Source organism: Eulemur rufifrons, chromosome 29 (genome assembly GCF_041146395.1).
Source record: "Eulemur rufifrons isolate Redbay chromosome 29, OSU_ERuf_1, whole genome shotgun sequence".
NCBI lineage: Eukaryota > Metazoa > Chordata > Mammalia > Primates > Lemuridae > Eulemur > Eulemur rufifrons.
Window position 1 is genome coordinate 12,599,977 of NC_091011.1, and position 19,341 is coordinate 12,619,317.

The 19,341-nt window shown below is 37.2% G+C and overlaps 2 protein-coding genes across 2 annotated transcripts; one reads left to right on the forward strand and one right to left on the reverse strand.

Moving 5' to 3' along the window:
• Nucleotides 1–928: 928 nt before the first annotated feature.
• On the reverse strand, nt 929–5,844 carry MRPL32 (mitochondrial ribosomal protein L32). Its single transcript, XM_069462062.1, has 3 exons — nt 5,701–5,844; nt 3,528–3,709; nt 929–1,479 (listed from the first exon to the last, which is right to left on the reverse strand). The coding sequence occupies exons 1-3, from the start codon at nt 5,828–5,830 to the stop codon at nt 1,225–1,227; spliced, it is 567 nt and encodes a 188-aa protein (XP_069318163.1). The 5' UTR covers nt 5,831–5,844; the 3' UTR covers nt 929–1,224.
• Nucleotides 5,845–6,080: 236 nt separating this feature from the next.
• Nucleotides 6,081–17,911, forward strand: PSMA2 (proteasome 20S subunit alpha 2). The gene is made up of 8 exons (XM_069461751.1): nt 6,081–6,137; nt 10,150–10,226; nt 10,912–11,044; nt 12,706–12,828; nt 13,620–13,701; nt 15,115–15,188; nt 16,947–17,004; nt 17,092–17,911. Exons 1-8 carry the CDS (start codon nt 6,097–6,099, stop codon nt 17,206–17,208), a joined length of 705 nt encoding a protein of 234 aa, XP_069317852.1. The 5' UTR covers nt 6,081–6,096; the 3' UTR covers nt 17,209–17,911.
• Nucleotides 17,912–19,341: the final 1,430 nt, after the last annotated feature.

A 19,341-nucleotide genomic window follows, 5' to 3' on the forward strand; every position in this document is an offset into this window, starting at 1 on the left:
ATCATTGGTCTATACTGTACCCCATGAAATTGGTCATTCTACTTCTAGGAATGTTATAACATGGATTACACCATTACACAATCCTTATCACGAAGCCCCTTGGGAGAAATGTTTCTCAGGCCTTAGCACCAAGATAGTGATACACCTTCTAGATTGTGTGTCTTACGGAGACTTACCCATGTAAGTGAATGCTCCTTCCTTCCAAAGAAAAGAAAGTTCAGAGCTGAATTTACAGGCTACTATAGTAAGTTCAGGTTATTGTAGTATGCATTTTTCTTGTACATACATCCCTGGGCTTTACTTTATCCTGTCTACCGATTTTCTCCTTTAACTCCCTTACTTGCTTATCTGTGTTTTAATTAGCTATCTCACCTTTTTTTAATTTTGCATGAGGAAGGAAACAAAACAGCAAACCTTGGGCTCAAGGTAGACAGAGGAATGGGAGTAGAAGAAAATAAGAAATGAACTGCAGAAAGTTAAGGCTATTGCTACGAAGAGATAAAAAAGATACAACGTAAAATAAATATACTAAAAGGACATCTAGAAGGAAAATACAAAGACAACATCCTTAGCACATTTTGGTATACTATGAGATTTGCTCAGATCTCTTTACTAAAAATCTCTCCCCAAACATAAGCTATCTAATATATTCTGAATGTGATTTTAAGATAAAGCGTAAAGAACTACTATCATAAGTAAATTAGCATAATATGTTCCATATAAAATGAATTCTTTCAAAGGCAATTTTAATTTGCTGAAACAAAAAACAGAACAAAACCTTTTCTTACTGTCACAACCACCACCTTAAAAAACAATACCAAGAATTCAAATAGCCTATTTCCATGTGTTACTTAAATGAAAATATTTGTGTTAAGTGATGTCTAAAAAAAAAAACCCCACTAACAAACAAAACCAGAGCACACAATTCTTGCTATGAATTTTAAATTTTTTTTTTATTTTTTTCCCTGGAATTCTGTTTACTTAAAACCTTATATGTAATAAAAAGATATATCAATCCATTGAGCCTTTGCATAAACAAACATTTTCAGAATTTACTCACAATATACTCTTCAAATTATCCCACACAAAACTGCTTATAAAGAATGTTTTAAACTATATTGATGATTTAAAAACAAACACAACAACATAAAAACAAAGAATCTTCCTCTCTTTTAGGAAAAATGTTTTACTGTGAAGTTAGCCTCTTTTAACATCTTTGGTGCGTCAATTCTGGGTGAACCAGGATGGTCGCTTCCTGGCTCGTTCAATGATCCTCTTGCCCTGATCTTGTTCAGATGGTGTCTCTCCCGTGTACAGCACCACAGTCTCTATGGTGGGAGCCTTAAAAGGGCCCCCTTCTTGTTTCTTTATCTGTTGTCGGATTTCTGCTGTCTCCTTGCGCACCTTCTCATAGCAATAGCCACAAAGGATGTGCTTGAGTTTCAGGTGACCACATTCAGGACACGTGTCTATATTGTTCTTTAAAATAACAAACAAAAACATATTTTACAAGGGGCAAGATATACACAAGTAATCACTGACATGAGTGATGCTTACATTCTGACTTTCTGGAAGGTTCAGGCTACATGAAGTCATATACCATCTAGTTCTACCTCACTTTAATAGAAAACTGAGTACAAGCAACACTGAGTTCGAATTGGTAGAAAAACTGGAACTAGAACCCAGGTCTACCAACTTAGAATCTAGTACATTTTTACTTAAACACAGCAGTAAAAGTTATGTAAAAAGATTCTCTATTTGCCCCAACTGTAAATACTCAATATCTAAAAAAGAATCCATCAACACAATGGGGTCATTTATACATTCAGCATCTTAAATAAGACACCTAGGAAAAACAAATTCACTTTCACTTTCAAACTATCTTGGGAAAAACAAGATGATAAGAACATTACAAGTTGGCTTCCTCTGTTTATCACAGTATAATTCAAATTCCTATACAGAACATAGGTTTGGTGTATGGTGTGAAAGCTCTTTTATGTTACAATTTGAGTAGATTTTAATGAGTTTTTATACATGTCTATTCAACTTGAACTATAAAAGAAAACAATTATAACTTCTAAAAGATTTTTCAACATGTTTTGAAGGTAGATTTGAAGAGAAATATAAAGAAAAAATAATAAACAGGAGCCTCAAAAGAGCTTCAAACATTTCATAAGATTAATATACTAACATTTGTGAGGCAGATAACGAAAGAAATTTCTGAAAGAAACACAGAACCTTGCAAATTACTGGCCTAACCATATTCTCGTTTTACTCCACTATGCTGGAAATTGGATCGCATGTCCAGTGAAAGGTATGAAAAGATACACAGTCAGTTGGTCTTCTTTTCATGATCAAAGCACCCAATATAGTATACTATATGTAGCAGAAAATTTTCAAGGAAGAAAATAAATGCACAGGATAAGAGCTATTTTGTTCTCTTAGAATAAATGCAATCAGGGAAGGCAGGTAATATTTCAGTATGTGATCTCATTTAAGCCCTCTTGACCAAATTGTATAAATTATTATAAGTCATAAGTAATGAAGAATTTTTCAGTTCCAGATTTAAGTTCAGCTCCAACCATGATGCATAATACTTCTGGCTAAAGTTCTATTCTAAGGGTTTGGTTTAATGGTGACTGTGGAAGCTTATGAAAGTCAATTTGCCGGGTTTCAGCTGTACAGCACTGCTGCCGTGGAATGCCATGAAGTAAACAATAACTGAAATCGTAGCTGTTAAAGCCATATAGTAACCAACTGGAGGTAATAAACACTGTAATTTTTCTTCTTAGTAGACCAGCGCAGAGAGTACATCCATGTTGAGGAGGAGGGGAATATGGAATTCTGAGGACAGAGGCACACTAAGAAAATTAGACCACCAGGGCTCAAACCCGGGCTCTACCACTTAATAACTGTGTGACCACAGGCAAATTCTTTTTGCCTAGCGATTTGCTTAGCTTTCTTCATCCTAAAAATGAAGAAAATGGTATTTGCTTTGGAGGGTTGTTGTGAAGAGATGATGAGATATAATACACATAAAGCACTGAGATACATCACAGACACTTAACAGATGTTAGTTATTTTACTACTTATCTCAAGGTTTTCCTTCACAGTCTTTACATGGTAAACAATAAAATGAACATGTAAGGGCCAGTAACACCCAAGACCAATATACCTACTGCTTCTGACTTTAATTCTATGCTCTACCATAGTTAGGATGTTTATCCGTTTGTAGTCCCACATGTTACACAGCTCAGGGCTGATACAGCTCACAATTCAAAAGTCATGTAGGCTCATCAAAGCCTAGTTCTCTGTCCAATCTCCAAACTCCTTCCTTAACTGTGTTTCTAACATTTAGGTTACAGGACAGTATACATACATAATGAGAATACTGCATTTAATTTAGGCCAGAGGAAAACAGACATATAAGATCTGAGAATAATGTATCCATAGGCTATATGAATATACCATGAGGCTATTTAGTGGTGGACTTGAGGAAAAGCACACCCATAAAATCAACACATTACCTTAACTTTAATAAGCTTCCGAGGGTCTCTTCTCCTACAACGGTTAACTTCAATGGTGCGTCTGTTTTTGGGAGCTGCCATCCAAAAGATACTATCCAAAAGGCTGGAATTCTCCTTACTTCCACTTGCATCATTTGCTGGCTCTGTAAATAACACTGGACCTTGGACTGCTAATGCTGGTCCTATAAAATAAAGCATGGAGATATAGAATTGGTTTCCAGCTTCTAAATGATTATTGACAGATATCATTCTCCTTAACAGTCAACAATTAAACACACACACATACACAGACATACATAGATAATTTAGAATGCTAAATCCAATAGACATTTAACAGGAAACCTTAGCGATTAAAATATCCTAAAGTGCATACAACGGGCTATTTTTAAAAACACAAATAGAATTTTTTCTTAGTGGAAACTGCTGGGAAATGAGATCAGTGAAATTCTATCAAGAGTTTCTCACCTCCTATAATACAGGACTCAAGGGTTTAGTAGTATGAATAAAAGTTTGATTGGCACATAAACAAAACAAACACCACAAATCACTCAACTGTCTACATTCTACTTGGTAGGCAGTAAGTACCTAATTAATTTACAAGTAAATCTAAGACTGAGATTCCCTAAATGCACCTCACCCTAAATGTGACCTGAACTAAGCACCTACTGGATCTTTTTTACTATACTCAAACTGGGTTAGCTCCTTTACCATATAAGCCTGGTAGCCCTCTTAAGTCACTTAGTTCTTCACAATATTTAATCTTAGTTTCTGTTTGTTCTCTAAAGAGCTAGCTCACCACTGCTTTGTACATTATTTATGTGACTATCAAAGTTTCACTTTTGTTTCCCAAGTTGCTTATAAAATCAACTGGTATTCCTTTTCAATATGTCTAAAAGTATTGTTAAGCACAGTCCAGTAGTTAACAATAAAGGCTCCGGACTGCCTGCGTGTCCTCTGGACATTCACCCACTACAGATGAAAAGTGGAGAAATCTAATGGGATTGCTGTGAAGATTATCCCAGAAGTACATGTAGAAAGGTTACTTAGCACATTGCTTGGTATATATTATATTTTCTTAGTATTTATTTCTGTTCAGTCTGTCTCGGTACTATCACTTTTGGGATACTTAGAAATTGAGTAGGATGTAAATGTCAAAACAGTGACAGTTTTAACATTCAAAATACTTCCACTTAAAATTTCCCCAAGGAAACACAGGAAGCAGAATTTTTCTGCACAGAACTCAACTACCACCACAGACAACGACAACAAAATGCATTCCATGTGCATCAGGGGGTGGGAGGACTGGAAACAAAAGAAAAGATACATACAGAGGGGCAGGCCTTGATGCCAAGTGATAACAGCAGAACTGTCCTCACAGGACAACTCTGTCCAAACCCCTGCACTAAGAGACCTGACCAAACTCTAGCACCGGTTCTAGCAGCATAAGGCCATGTCTCTAGGATGACTTCGGATCCTGCCTGAGAAAGCTCAAGGCTGCCAGAAAATTTCCTATTTATTCTAGCCAACACACACTGGACGACAGACCCCTGAACTCCCTTCCTTAGAGCATTTGCTAAAAAAGGCTTAAAGTTCTAAATACTTCTCCTGCAACTCAAGGACCCGAGAGCCATTTCTTTGAAATCTAATCATCAGGAAGGATAGTGCCTGTCTCCCAGTCTTTATGTTGGAATTCTAACTTCGATAATTAATGAGCTAGCAGACACTGCTGGCTAATTACATTTACACTGACCAACCCTTTGTACTATTTCACTCCTTTAACATTGAGCCTCCGCACCCACTCCCCCATTCTCCCCTTAAAAATGTTTAAATCACCTCTGCGCAAAACAGAATGGAACTCAGCTCTTTGCCCTACTGTCAGTGGTTACTGAATAAAATCTGTTTTCAGAGCTTTAATGCCTGGCTGTATTTATCCCTGACACAAGCTAAGGCGCTTGGGTTACATACTGTGTACAAATGGGGCATAAGAAGGATTTTATTTTTTTTCCCCAGGGGAGAGGATAAAAACAGCCGTATGTTCTTGCTACGTAAGTGAATGTCATGAACGTCCCCTACACGCAGCCGGGGGTCAGAACGGGCTGAGGGCAGAATGTGTTCTGTGTCTACCACGATGTCCTCATCCAATCCCTCCCCAACGGAGACCTTCTCTGCCTACCGCACGGAGGGCTGGGAAATCCTGGCCGGCTCTGCTGAAGCTTCCGCTGTAGTTGCTCCCAGCAGTTTCGGAGGAGTCCCCGGGCTGCAGACCACGGCGGAACCACCAGCACCAGCATGGCCGGCGCCATTTTCCTCGCCGGAAAATGACACCCACAGCCCTCGAACCTCCGGCCTGTGGGATCCCGCCCCTAATTCGAGCATGCGCATAGACTCAGAATCGGGCAAACCTTTCTCCTGGAACTACAACACCCAGCATGCTCCTGGAGCGGCTCTGACTTTTATCCAATCAGAGAGGGAGAGAGAGAGAAAAGTAAAGGAGAGGGCGGAGAAATAGAAAAATTAAACTGACCTCAGTGCGCATGTGTCCGGATGTGCTCAGGCTCTCCAGGTAAAGATGGCGGAGCGCGGGTACAGCTTTTCGCTGACTACATTCAGGTAAGGAAGGGGCCCAGAGGTGCTCCGCGTGGCCGAGATTGCAGGAGCTCCGTCAACTTCGTTTTTTTCCGTCCTGACATCTGGCTTGATGCTTCCGTAGGGTCTAACATGGAATGGAGGTGGAAATGCGGCTTTGCAAAGTCATTTGCCGGACTGGCCAGGGGGCCGGGAGCTTCGGTGCTGGGAGGCCTCAGGGATCCGGGGCGAACTTGAGGCTGCAGGACCGGGAGGCCCCTAGCCAGGGATTCGCTTTCGCTTTGGAAACTAGAAAAGAAGGCAGTTTTGGAGTAACCATGCCTGGGTGGCCATTCAGAATCCAGGATTTTCTTCCTGGCCCAAGTAGACCTGATGAGGGAGTTTCTGAAACTCGGAATCTTGGTCAAATATGTGAGGTTTCTTTTTCTTGGAAAACCCTTAGTTTTACAGTTAGGTCGGAGTCTCGGTCTCCTTTTGGCACTAATGTCTTTCAAAACTTTCCGCTTTCGGTTTCTTGGATGCGCGTCTTAGCATGAGACGCTTACGGGCCGGGCGCGGTAGCTCAGGACTGCAATCCCAGTAACTCTGGAGGATGAGGTGGGAGGATCACTTGAGCCTAGGCAGGAGTTCGCGATTACAGGGAGCTATGGTCCCGCCACTGCACCCCAGCCTGGGACACAGAGCAAGATTCTGTCTCTTTTTTTTTTTTTTTTTTAAAAAAAAAAGCAGCATAGGACTGAAAAAAATGTAAGTTCTGATCGTTGAGTTAGTTTTTTGTGGGCCCTAAAATACTAGGCAATAATTTGCGTTTTGGCCTTTTTGGGGGCGGGGGAGCGGGTATGTTTACTTTAAGTAAGATTGTAGGCTTTTCTATTAATAGAACAAGGGATTAAAGTCATATATGTTTTTCAAAATGTAGTTGAGGTGAAACATCGCTGAAGAATTTAAAAATCAACCAGGGAAGGATTCTGATTTGACCAGTTTTTAAAGGATCAGTAATGCCCTGTTTACTTCAAATGTGGTGCTATCTGGCAGCTGAAGGCAAGTGGGATCTAATTTGTGGAGTATTTTCTGTATAGGTGCAACTTCACCTACTCCATCTCTTTCCCCAACCATGTATGATCAATGTTATCTCAACATCTTACAAATGAGCTAACCACAGCTTGCACACATTAAATAACTTTAGTGGGATCATCAGGTGAGTAGTTGAGTTGACATTCAAACTGGGTTCTTTCTGATGACAAAAATTAATACACTTTCCATTACATCATGTTCCCTTCTCGAAGTCCAAAAATGTTTTCAATAAGAAGTTTCAATAAGAAACTGGCCGTTTTCAATAAGAAGGGAGGGTATGTAACAGTTGTGGGTTTTTTTTGTTTGTTTTTTGGTAACCTTGGAATGAAATTAATTTAATTCTGCAATAAAAGATCTCATTATATACAATGGCAGAATACTATGTGCAAGATAGTCACTGTTATTTGTGAACAAAGCAAATGTGGTCCATTATCTCTAAGAAAGTGTAATCCTAGTGGAGCTGAAACGTGAAACAACCATATACCATCAAGGATTTATAACAAATATCTTCATTAAAATAAACTTTGTTTTCTAACATGATGGATTCAACTCTGTGGTAGACAAAAAGAAAAAATTTGTTTCTAGACTGTTGTAATCAAAATTAAATTATTAATGGTAGAAGTGACTAGAGATTAGGTAGGATGAAAAGATGTTCTTGTGTATTACATTTGGTTGGGGATATTGACAATAAGTGAGTAAACAAATTGGTGTCTACTAATGAATTCTGGAAAATGTTTTCTTAGGAATTTTATTAAAAAGAATAGAGTGAAAGAAGGAACACAATTTTAGATTGGGTAGTCAGGAAAGGCCTGTGTTTGGGGGTTATTTTTAAAACTGGAAGATGAAAAGGAGTCAGCTATTTAAAATTTAGTAGTAAGGAGAGTTGTGGACAGAGGGAACAGCATGTATGAAAGCCCTGAAGCTGGGAAGAGGCTTGAGCTCTAAAGGAATTAAAATGAGGCCAATGTGTCAGAGTACAGTGAGCAAGGAGGTAATGTGGGTGAGGACCAATGCAGGGCCTTGTAGGACAGAATAAGGAGTTTTTATTTTAAGTGAACCAAGAAGTTATTACAGGATTTAAGTGGGGGTGGCATGGTACAAAGGTAAGTCTGGCTGGGAGTAGAAGTAAGGGTGAGAAAGAGGAAAGCTAGTTAGAAGGCTCTTTCAGTTATCCCAGGTAGAGATGCTGATACTCTGGAATGTGGTAGTGGCATTATTGAATACAAAGATGGTTGCTCAGCAAGTTCTTGTGAGCTTTCACACAAAAAGATGGCAGTGGGAAAGTGTATATGTACAGGTGACTGGGAGCAGAGAAAAGGTAACTTAAGTTTGCATGAACTTTTAAATGTTCCCTAGAGTCATATGAACTAGGTATTGAACAATAATTGAAAGCTGGATGGACCCAGAAAGTCATGATATGATTATTGAAATAGTGACCACTGAAGGAAAAAAAAGTTCAACCTAATTTTTAAGTTTTAATGCCAATGGATGCTATTTTGCTCAAGTTAGCTAATTATGTCAAAAGTCTTTAAGCTATCACCTTTAGGTTTATTCCTTAAATTGGTCTAGGTGTGTCGCTATCAGCCAAATGATTGTGGATTCCTAGTGGTAGGTTATGTGCTGGAATCAGAACTTACACTTTTTTGAGGAAGACAAATGTTATAAAGATAATTAAAATATGATGACTATTAACCAAAGAGGAAGTTCAGGACACCATAGGCATGACTGGGGATTAAGCCTAGTCTGAGGGGTCATGGCAGCTTCCCTGAAGATATGACATTTCTACTAAAGATTGAAGGATGGCCAGGAAGGAGTTCATCAGGCAATAGAGAAATGCATTACAGAGGGATTTGCTTGCCAAAAAGGTTTTTGAAGTCTAAGAGTAGTCTATGTTCTGGAGCAAGGTGGGATGGTGTGAGTTTTCTTGTGTGACAGAGGAAGTATTCATAATTGTATGAAGAGAAAATGGGTGCCCTTCTGAAATTTCAGATTATCTTTTCAGTAGTAGACAGTTAATAGGGACCTAGCTGTGTCATTTTGGACAGATTACTTTCACTCAAGGACTTTTTCTTTGTAGAATAAGAAGGTTGGACTGTGATGTTTATAGTGATTCTAACTCAGCTACTAGGTTGTAATAAAGTATAACCTAGAAGGCCAGTTTGGGACTAGTATTTGGCTACCAAACCCATGGAACCAGTTCTGTTAAATATAACCATCTAATAATGGCTCCCAGATATAGTTTTACACTACATAGAGATACTTTGTTGTGAATAATTGTCTAGGACTTACATGTTAGACTATGGCTACTTTCTAAAAGCTCTCCACATGGAATATATGCTGAACAGCATATATTTTTTATTTTTAACCAGACACATACATGTATTTAATAACATTACTGTTCAGTGTTTGCTTAGTGCTAGTTTTGTGCTAGAAACTTTTATAGACATTACTTCATTTAGTCATCACAGCAGTACTTTCAAATGGGTACAGTTATCCCTCAGTATCCACAGGGGATTGATTGCAGGACCCCCATGGATAACAAAATCCACAGATACTCAAGTCCCGCAGTTGGCCCACAGGACCCGTGGATATGGAGGGTCAACTGGAACTATTAATACTATAGTACTGTCATTCCCATTTTACAGATGGGAAAACAAAGCTAAGTGACTTGCCTAAAGTCACAAGGTTGGTAAACAGTGAAAAGAGGCAGCAGTAATGCTGCTCCAAGTGGCAGACAAAAAACAATCAAAGGAAAGAGAAATTAGTGCTCCACTCTGAATATGTTCAAATTGCCTTGTAAACTTAGTTTCTGTACAACTTCCTGATAGATTTCAAAGGCCAGCTATTCCTTGGGATTTGATTAATGGAATTGGACCTGTACATCTGCCCTCACTCAGAGATGTTCCTGTAATAAATATTTGATGATATGTGAACTTAACAAATACCTGTGTTTCTTTTTAAGCCCATCTGGTAAACTTGTTCAGATTGAATATGCTTTGGCTGCTGTAGCTGGAGGAGCCCCTTCAGTGGGAATTAAAGGTAATTAAATACTTCATTCATTTCAGATACCTGCTAATAGTTATCCTAATTTTTTTGAAATTAATTAGTAATTCCTAGAGCTGTGGCAGCATAATTTTTAACAGTCTTTTTTATTAATTTACAGTGTTTTGAAGTTTAAAGAAAATTTTTCAAAGTAAATATGACACCTTTATCTAGGTTATTGTCTTTCCCATTCAGAAAACTGAGTATTCTTTTTTTTCGCATTGATTATATCACTGCTGTCTGGTAGTTTTTATCTTTCCTATAATTTAGAAAAGCTTAATTATAAAATACAATCTAAAGATATTATAATTATTTCATATCCCAGTACCCCTTAATAAAGGTCTATATCATTTATTTTAAATTTCATGTAGGTAGAAATCCATTATTTTAAAACATGTAAACTCTCGGGTATCCTAGAGTACTTTATGGAAAGTTATGTAGTACCTTTAGCTGTGGGGATTTTTTTTTTTTTTTTAGTGCACTATAAGTGACCAGTGAGGGAAAAATTGATTTCGTGTTGAATGGTAATTCCTTAGGTAATTTTGATACGGGACTCCAAAAGGAAAGTCTTTATAAATTGGAGGACATAACAAAGGAGTGTGGGCTTAATGCATCCATAATTAGAAAGCTATTAAAATAGTCTTTAAATAATTAAACATTTAGGTCTTTTTTTTTTTTTAAGCTGCAAATGGTGTGGTATTAGCAACTGAGAAGAAACAGAAATCCATTCTGTATGATGAGCGAAGTGTACACAAAGTGGAACCAATTACCAAGCATATAGGTTTGGTATACAGTGGCATGGGCCCAGATTACAGGTACTTTTATACTATTTATAGTTTTCTCACCATTTCATGGCTTGATCGTAATCTGTACTTCCAGGAGAAAAATCATGGATGTTTTTGTTTTCCTTTAATCTTATAACTCTGCTTTTTGTGTGCTTTGTTTGGCAATAGCAGCCTCATTGACAGCTGAATTTAGCTTGCCTGTATGGGTTACTTTAAGGATGCAGTCCCCAACCCCTGGCCATGGCCTGGTACCAGTCTGTGGCCTGTTAGGAAACAGCCGAGCATCACCGCCTGAGCTCCACACACACTCCCCACCCCACCCCCTCCCCCATCCCCCGCCCCATCTCTGGTCTGTCGAAATATTGTCTTCCATGAAACTGGTCCCTGGTGCTAAAAAGGTTGGGGGCTGCTGCTTTAAGGAGAATAACTTAATTCCACTCAGTTCTAAAAGAGGAGATAGATACAGTACTTACTCCTCTTACCTCTGTTAAGTGGACTTCTGATCACTGTCCCTTTTCTGCTATCCAAGGACTGGGCATCAAGGGCTTTAGTATTCTCTAGTGCACTTTAAAAATAATAAAAGGAACACATGTTATAGTAAACTATATTTTTAAAAGTATCAGGAAACAAAAGAAAGTATCACAACCTAGAGTTAACTTCATTATCTTTATTCTGGGCAAAGGAACACAATTCTCAAAGGCCACTGGAAGTTGCTGAGTGTGGCAGCCAACCAGGATCCAGATGCTCATAATCCCTCCTGTTATATTTCACAGGGAAAAAAAAATAATCCTGCTAAATCAGGGTACCAGCAAGTTGAAACAGATTGACAGCTTTCTATGTTTTTAATTTAACAAATAAAAATAGTACTATTTAATTACTCATGATTTTATGGAGCAAGATAGGTAGAGTCAGACTTTCACTTTAATGAGTCAGAAAAAGCAACAAGTTCACTGGAATGTTATCAGATCAGACTTCACTGCAGTGGATTCTCTTACCACCATCCAGAAGGGATACTGCAATGTGCTGTCACTGCTAGAGTACACTGAGAAGGATGGGACATGAGTACTATACAGAGGGATGATGTGCATATTTCCGATCAGTACATGAACAAGGAAGGATAAATCCTGTCTTGCTAATGTATTTGATTGTTGTGTAGTATATTCGTAATATCTTCTGACACATTTTACATTTTTCAAGTTATAAGTAGTTTCTTACTATTTCTTAATCTCTGAAGGGTACTCTTTGCAGTGCAGGCAGAGAGATTAAGGTGATCTGTGGAAAAAACTAAGTCAGTGAGAAAAATATGCCCAGAATCTTGTGTGTGCGTGGGTTCATGTGTGTGCATATGTATGTGTTGGCTGGAGTGAGATATAAAAAGACAGACTGCCTTTAGGATAAGGGGGACAATCTTGCGAAGCCATAGAGGGAGATAAAGCTCTCATTTTTAACGTTAAATCTGTTACTTTTAAACTGACTGGTACCCTAATCTCTCATTTCCTCCTTGCCTTGTTCTTGTCTGTCTCTATTGTTTAGCTCCTCTGTGATGCTGAACACATGTGATATTTGAGCTGACAGCTACTATTGAAGAGACACATGTTAAACTTGTGCTGTGGTGTATAAACTATAGAAAAATGAGTCTTTAGGTAATAGAGTGTCTTAATTTTAATTAAATCTTATTTTTTCCTTGTTAGAGTGCTTGTGCACAGAGCTCGAAAACTCGCTCAGCAATACTATCTTGTTTACCAAGAACCCATTCCCACGGCTCAGCTGGTGCAGAGAGTAGCTTCTGTGATGCAGGAATATACCCAGTCAGGGTAAGTTGCTTTTATTGAAATGTGTCATGAATTAGGGGAAAAAAGCATTTTAAAAGAGTAGGTGTACAAATAGATGGCAACATACTATTCCTATATTTGTGCCTAATGAGTGGATGAAATTAGTATGATGAATGTTTCTGACCTTAACTGGATCTAGAATATTTTCTTAGGGCAGAAAAATATGAATGTTTTCTTATTCATATAACAGCTTTTTTGCAGAAAGCAACTTCTAGATATACAAAGTCCTTTTGCCAGTGATTAAAACACTTAGGGATAGACAATCATTGCTACTTCCAGATTTATCTTTCTAACGTGAAATGATCATAAGCACATGATGAAAGCAGTAGCTTTTTGACGCATTTGTATTCGCTTTAATTCCAATGCCTTTTTTTTTCCCCCTCCTCTGCTCTGAAGGGACCAATTTCTTAAGTTTGGGTGTGGATGAGATAGTATAGCGGTAGCTGTTGATAAGTAAATGTAGTGGAAAAGCTATGTTAGTTGAAGGTTTTCATTTTGTTAGGACACTAAACATTACTCCACACTTACTAACCCTAATGTCTTTAGGTGTCTCTCCATTTAATCCCAAATTATTTGACTGCTGTTCCTCGTTGCCATAAAGAGAATTAATTTTGAATTGATTCATTCAGAAAGGTGTTAAATACTTTTTAAGGAACTTACAAACCTAATTCAGTTTACCTGATTATTTGCTTTACTTGGAAGTACTAATAAATTCTTTTTTGAGGATGACCAACCATGAAGATACCAAGTAATTTTCATTTTCCTTTCTGCAGTGGTGTCCGTCCATTTGGAGTTTCTTTACTTATTTGTGGTTGGAATGAGGGACGACCATATTTATTTCAGTCAGATCCATCTGTAAGTATCATTAGATGTATTTGAGGGATTTGTTAAAAGTGTTGTTTGAATATCTAATAGGAATAAAAGCCATCAGAGGCAGGGTGGAGGAAGGAGGGAAAAAAAGCCATAAAACCTTTATGATTTAGGAGTATTTTCTCTTTTCCTTTTTCAGTTGGGCTTTAGGAAGTATGTGCATATTTGTTCGCACATTTAAAATTTTGATTTGTTGAAATAGTTGTTATTAAATCTCTTTAAATCTATAGAATTTTGTTACTTTGGAAGTTACTCTAAAGGTATAGATCTGGAGAATAGTGTTGTAGTCTTTGCCATCAGTTTAATCTTGGGACTGACTTCAGCGTGACTATTTTGAATTCAGTGTTTTGTGTCATCAATATTTTAGATGAGTTGTCTGCTCTAAAGCAGAAGATTGACATCTGAATAGGTGTTCATAAAGGATAATACGATTCCACATCTGTCCCATTTGCTATGAGGAGAACCTCAAGAAAAAAATCAAGATTAGGAAATGATCTTTCATAGTTTATGTATTATTAGATAATTGCACCTTCACTTAATGCAAACTTTATGATCTAACCTTATAACCTGAGATGGCAAAAGAAAAATATTTTGGTTGTTTATTACTTAAATCAGAAGCATTAGTATATTTTGGGAACTTTGATAGTGTTGTTATAATACTCCATCTCCGAGCTTCTGAAGCTAAATGACCAGCTCTCTTACCTTCCTTTCCAGTGGGTAGCAGAAGCCACTGTCTCTGGAATACTGGTTTCATCTTTTGCCCTATTTTTTCCTGGTGTATCTAAAAGGCGATTGTTTCATACATTTGTTATGTTTCTTTTGGTATTTTTTCTATGTGTATATGTATGTTTTTCAACAGATGAGAGCATGTTATGTATGGCATATTACTGCTGCTTTTATTTCACCTTAGATTACAAAATATCAAAGCCTTTGAATATTTTTAAGGAAAAGCTATCTCATTTTAATTTATTCACTAATGATCATGAGTTGATCAACCTTTTTTTAGATTTATATGAGATTTTTTAGATCCCATTACTCTTGATTATTTGCTTTAAGTTAACCTCACTTTCTTTTATCTGGCTTTTTTACCTAATTTGTACAGTATGTACAATAAATTATATCATCAACTCATCACCAATCTGATAAGGTAAATATCTGAGGGAACCATCACCACAATCAAGATACCAAACTTTTCCATAACCTCTAAAAGTTTCTTCGTGATCCTTGGTTTTCCATTCCTCTAACCTTCTTAAAAAATAGCCTATTATGTGACATTTCCCATTCCACTGTAGTAGTATTCTGTGACCCTAGAAGTTAGAAACTAAGTACAGAGCTAAAAGTAAATGGTAGGGCAGCATAATTCTACTAATGGTTCTTTTCTTCTCCCTTCCTGATTAGGGAGCTTACTTTGCCTGGAAAGCCACAGCAATGGGAAAGAACTATGTGAATGGGAAAACTTTCCTTGAGAAAAGGTAGGCTCACTGTAACTAGATTCATTAGCAAACTGACTTTATGGTTTTTGGTGTTCTGTAAATAATTAATATCATGGGTCTAAAGAAATTTATTGTATTACTCCGTATTTGAATCTAGACACAGATAAAAGAAACCACCTACCTCTGTGCTAGTTTCCTAGCCTTCAGTATATTAAGTGGCAATATTATTCATTTCTTAAGGACTTCTCTTTCTATGGGCTTATGGTTGTTTCCTAAATGTTTCTGGTTTTTTTACTTCATTTTTCTTACCATTTTGGGGGGCAGGATGTAAAAAAGAACATTGACTATGAAGGGAAAATTGGGGAAGAAAAATTTTCAAATGATTTAATGATAGTTAGGTTTACATTATGATAGTAAAAAAAATTGGGGACCCAAATACCTGGTATTAAAGGTAAATTAAATATATGTTGTATATGCATTTAATTAATGGGGGTACGTGTGATATTTTGATACCCATATGTGATGTGTAATGATCAAATCAGGGTAACTGGGATATCCATCACCTAAAACATATCTTTCTTTGTGTTGGGAACATTATAAATCTTCTAGGTATTTTGAAATATACTTTAAGTCATCAACTATAATTTCCCTACTATACTATCAAATACCAGAACTTGTTCCTTCTGTCATACTGTATTTTTGTACCCCTTAACCAACTTCTATTCTTTCCTCCCACCTTCCTTCCCTTCCGGGCCTCTGGTAGTCATCATTCTACTCCCTACCTGCATGAGATCCACTTTTTTAGCTTCCACATAGGAGTGAGAACATTTGATATTTTTCTGCGCCTGACTTATGTCACTTAACATAATGATCTCTAGTTCTATCCACGTTGCTGCAAATGACAGGGTTTCATTTCTTTTTTATGGCTGAATAATATTTGAAAGTTTTGTAATTTAAATGAATCCTCAGTACATTTTTCATATAATATGGTTATTAAAAATCTGAGGCCTAGGATTAAATGATGAACAAATGATCTTAGGATCTTACCATTTTCCTTTTCCTTTTACATACTAATGAGTCTTCTGAAGATTTCACATGTTATAACATGTTATGGACCAGGTACAGTGGCTCATGCCTGTAATCCCAGTGCTTTGGGAGGCTTAGGTGGGAGGATCACATGAGGCCAGGAATTCAAGACTAGCCCGAGGAACATAGCAAGACCCCCCATCTCTACAAAAAATAATAATAAGGAAAAAAATTATCCACTGGGGTGGCACATACCTATAGTCTGAGGGAGGCTGAGGGAGGAGGATTACTTGAGCCCCGGAGTTCTGGTCTGCAGTGAGTTATGATTTTGTCACTGTATTCCAGCTTGGGTTACAGAAGCAGACCTTGTCTCTTTTTTTTAAAAAAAAAAAAAAAAAAGCAATGGCTTATAAGAACAAATGAGATTTTAGCAAAGTTTGGATTTTTCTGCTTTATTTTTTAAAAATCATTATAGTATTGCCACCACATCCTGACTATTTTAAAATATTTATACTTAGGAAGTTTCCCAGAATAAACTCATTTTAGGCTATACTCTTTTCATGATTTGGGGAATTAAGCACCAAATAATTGTCAATTTCTTACTTGAGGACAGCTATCTCAATGAGGTGACTGAAAGAATTAATGTGTAATTTAGTATTTTTAGGAGTGTTTCAGATTTTTTAAAAATAATCTTATGTTGCTGCTATCATTGTATTTAAATAGTCATAAAGAATGTAAACAATGCCATAGTCATTGTTTTTTATTCTTTAGATATAATGAAGATCTGGAACTTGAAGATGCCATTCATACAGCCATCTTAACCCTAAAGGTTAGCTCAGTATTTAACAACTGGATTTATAATGATTTTATAATTAACTGCTTAGAAAATTGACCTTTTTTCCTCCCTCCCTAATAGGAAAGCTTTGAAGGGCAAATGACAGAGGATAACATAGAAGTTGGAATCTGCAACGAAGCTGGATTTAGGAGGCTTACTCCAACTGAAGTTAAGGATTACTTGGCTGCCATAGCATAATAATGAAGTGACTGAACAATCTGGAATTTCAGATAATCTATTTACTTAAACATGTTTAAAGTATGTTTTGTTTTGCAGACTTTTTGCATACTTATTTCTACATGGTTTAAATCGACTGATGTTTTTAAAATGACACTTATAAATCATAATAAACTGTTAAACCCACCTTCTAGCCTTTTAGGAGTTAGTAAAATTTTAACAGTTATTTTCTGCTCGTTATCACAGTTGATTTCTGGAAACTACATTGCAAGCAGAATGATGAAATCACTTTTTAGTTTTCATGCAGTTTTGGTTAAGTCAAGTATTATTGCGGTCTTCACTATCAGATGCTGCCTATGTTTCTGTAGAGTAAAATGCTGATTTGGGTAAACATCACCGGTGGGAGAATCTGCAGACTTTCATGGATTCATGAGACAGGATAGGAAGCACAGGTGTTTTGGGGCACCATTAGGTGTGGATCAGTGAAACCCTAGAGTGTTCTACGAGATTGTGCTGGAGCTTTGAAGAGTGCTAAGCCAAATAGGTCTCCTATGGGAGGTATGTTATGTAAGTAAAGAAACAGTGGTACACTAGTTCCTGTCAGCTTCTCCATTACAAGTAGGTAAACATATTTAAAAGGAACCCCCTAGATTGTACTAGACTTTTTAAACTCAAAGATGAACATAAGTGCTGCAAATAAAATGCTAATACATAAGTGTAAAAACTGTGGCTAAAGGCTCTCATTAATGTAATCTCAGTGTAACCAGAACCTCCATTGTAAATAAGGTAGGTCCCTAGAAACAAGGAAATAATGGGGTATCTGAACTCTGCTTTCATATGTGAAGGCATATGCTTAGTTTTTTTTTTTTTTTTTTAAAGTCATCTGAGGATAAAAGAAATCATGCCATTATTCTGGTTCACAGAACATAGGAAGAGTTTATGGCATAAGCATTTTTACCAACATGAAGAAATTCCATGATTTCAGTGTAGCTCAAAAGATTTTGGTTAAGATTTAGCTAAGTGGAAAAGAGCTTTATTTTGGAGCATTTTGTCAGGATTTCCAGTTCAGTTACCCACCATCACTATAACACCCATATCTTGGTTTTAGGTGGCAAAAGCATTAAAGGAGATGGGAGATGGCAACTTGACCTCTTATTTGAAGGTGTTTGTCTTAAAGGCCTCAACTAATAGTCTCTCCTTAAGGGCTCTTGGTATATTGTGACTCCAGCACACTAGAAAGAGAACATAGTAGTAAAAAGGAATGGTCTTTGAAGTCAGACCTCAACTCTCCCACTTACTGGCTGAGTGACCGTGCAAGGTAATTATCTCAGAGAGATTTTCTAAGGACTAAATTTGATAATGCAAGTGAAAGGCCTGGCATGGTTAAGTATTCTGTCAGCTGCTGTTGAATTTGCTTAGGTCTTCTCTGATGTCATGTCCAGTATTAAGAGACCAGAGGAATGTCAGAGTTCTACAAAGAACGGAAAATTAAAGGCATATGTATTTAAGACAAAAGGGAAGTGCATGTAGGTTTTTACCGGGTGCTAACAGAATTAGTCCTACAGGGTAAGGGAGGAAAAATTAGCTGAATCAGATTTGATCCAGATTTAATTTTCCGCCTCCTGCCCCCATTAAATGCAAAGCCCAGTTCCTATTGGAACTGCCTATAACACTTCTCCCTTTGTTTTCAGTTTATTCTTCTCAAGGGACTTAAAATTAAGCTGTTCCTTTTTGTCCCAGTCTTGGGAAACTCAGTTCTTTGATGTAGCAACCCATCGCATCCCTAAACATTCCAAAACTCTTGTATCATTTCTAGCCTGTGTATTCTAGCTTTTAATCTTAAGGATCACAATGCTCCCAATGTTCACAGCTCCTCTCTTCTTTTGGTTCAATTTGTAACTTCTCACCCTTAGAAGCTTTTGTTTCCACTTGTTCTATCCTTTCTCTTTCCCAGTTCCTTACCCAACCGTGAATTTAAATTTGCAAAACAATTGGCAATGAAACATGGAAATGTTTAAAATTCACATACATGAAGGCAGGAGGGAGTTGAAAAGGAAAGGGGGAAGTAAGGAAGAAAACTAATATAGAGCTTTATAATTATTGAGTGCTGATACATTGGGTATCAGGTAATAAGGGAACATCAAAGGAGTTTTC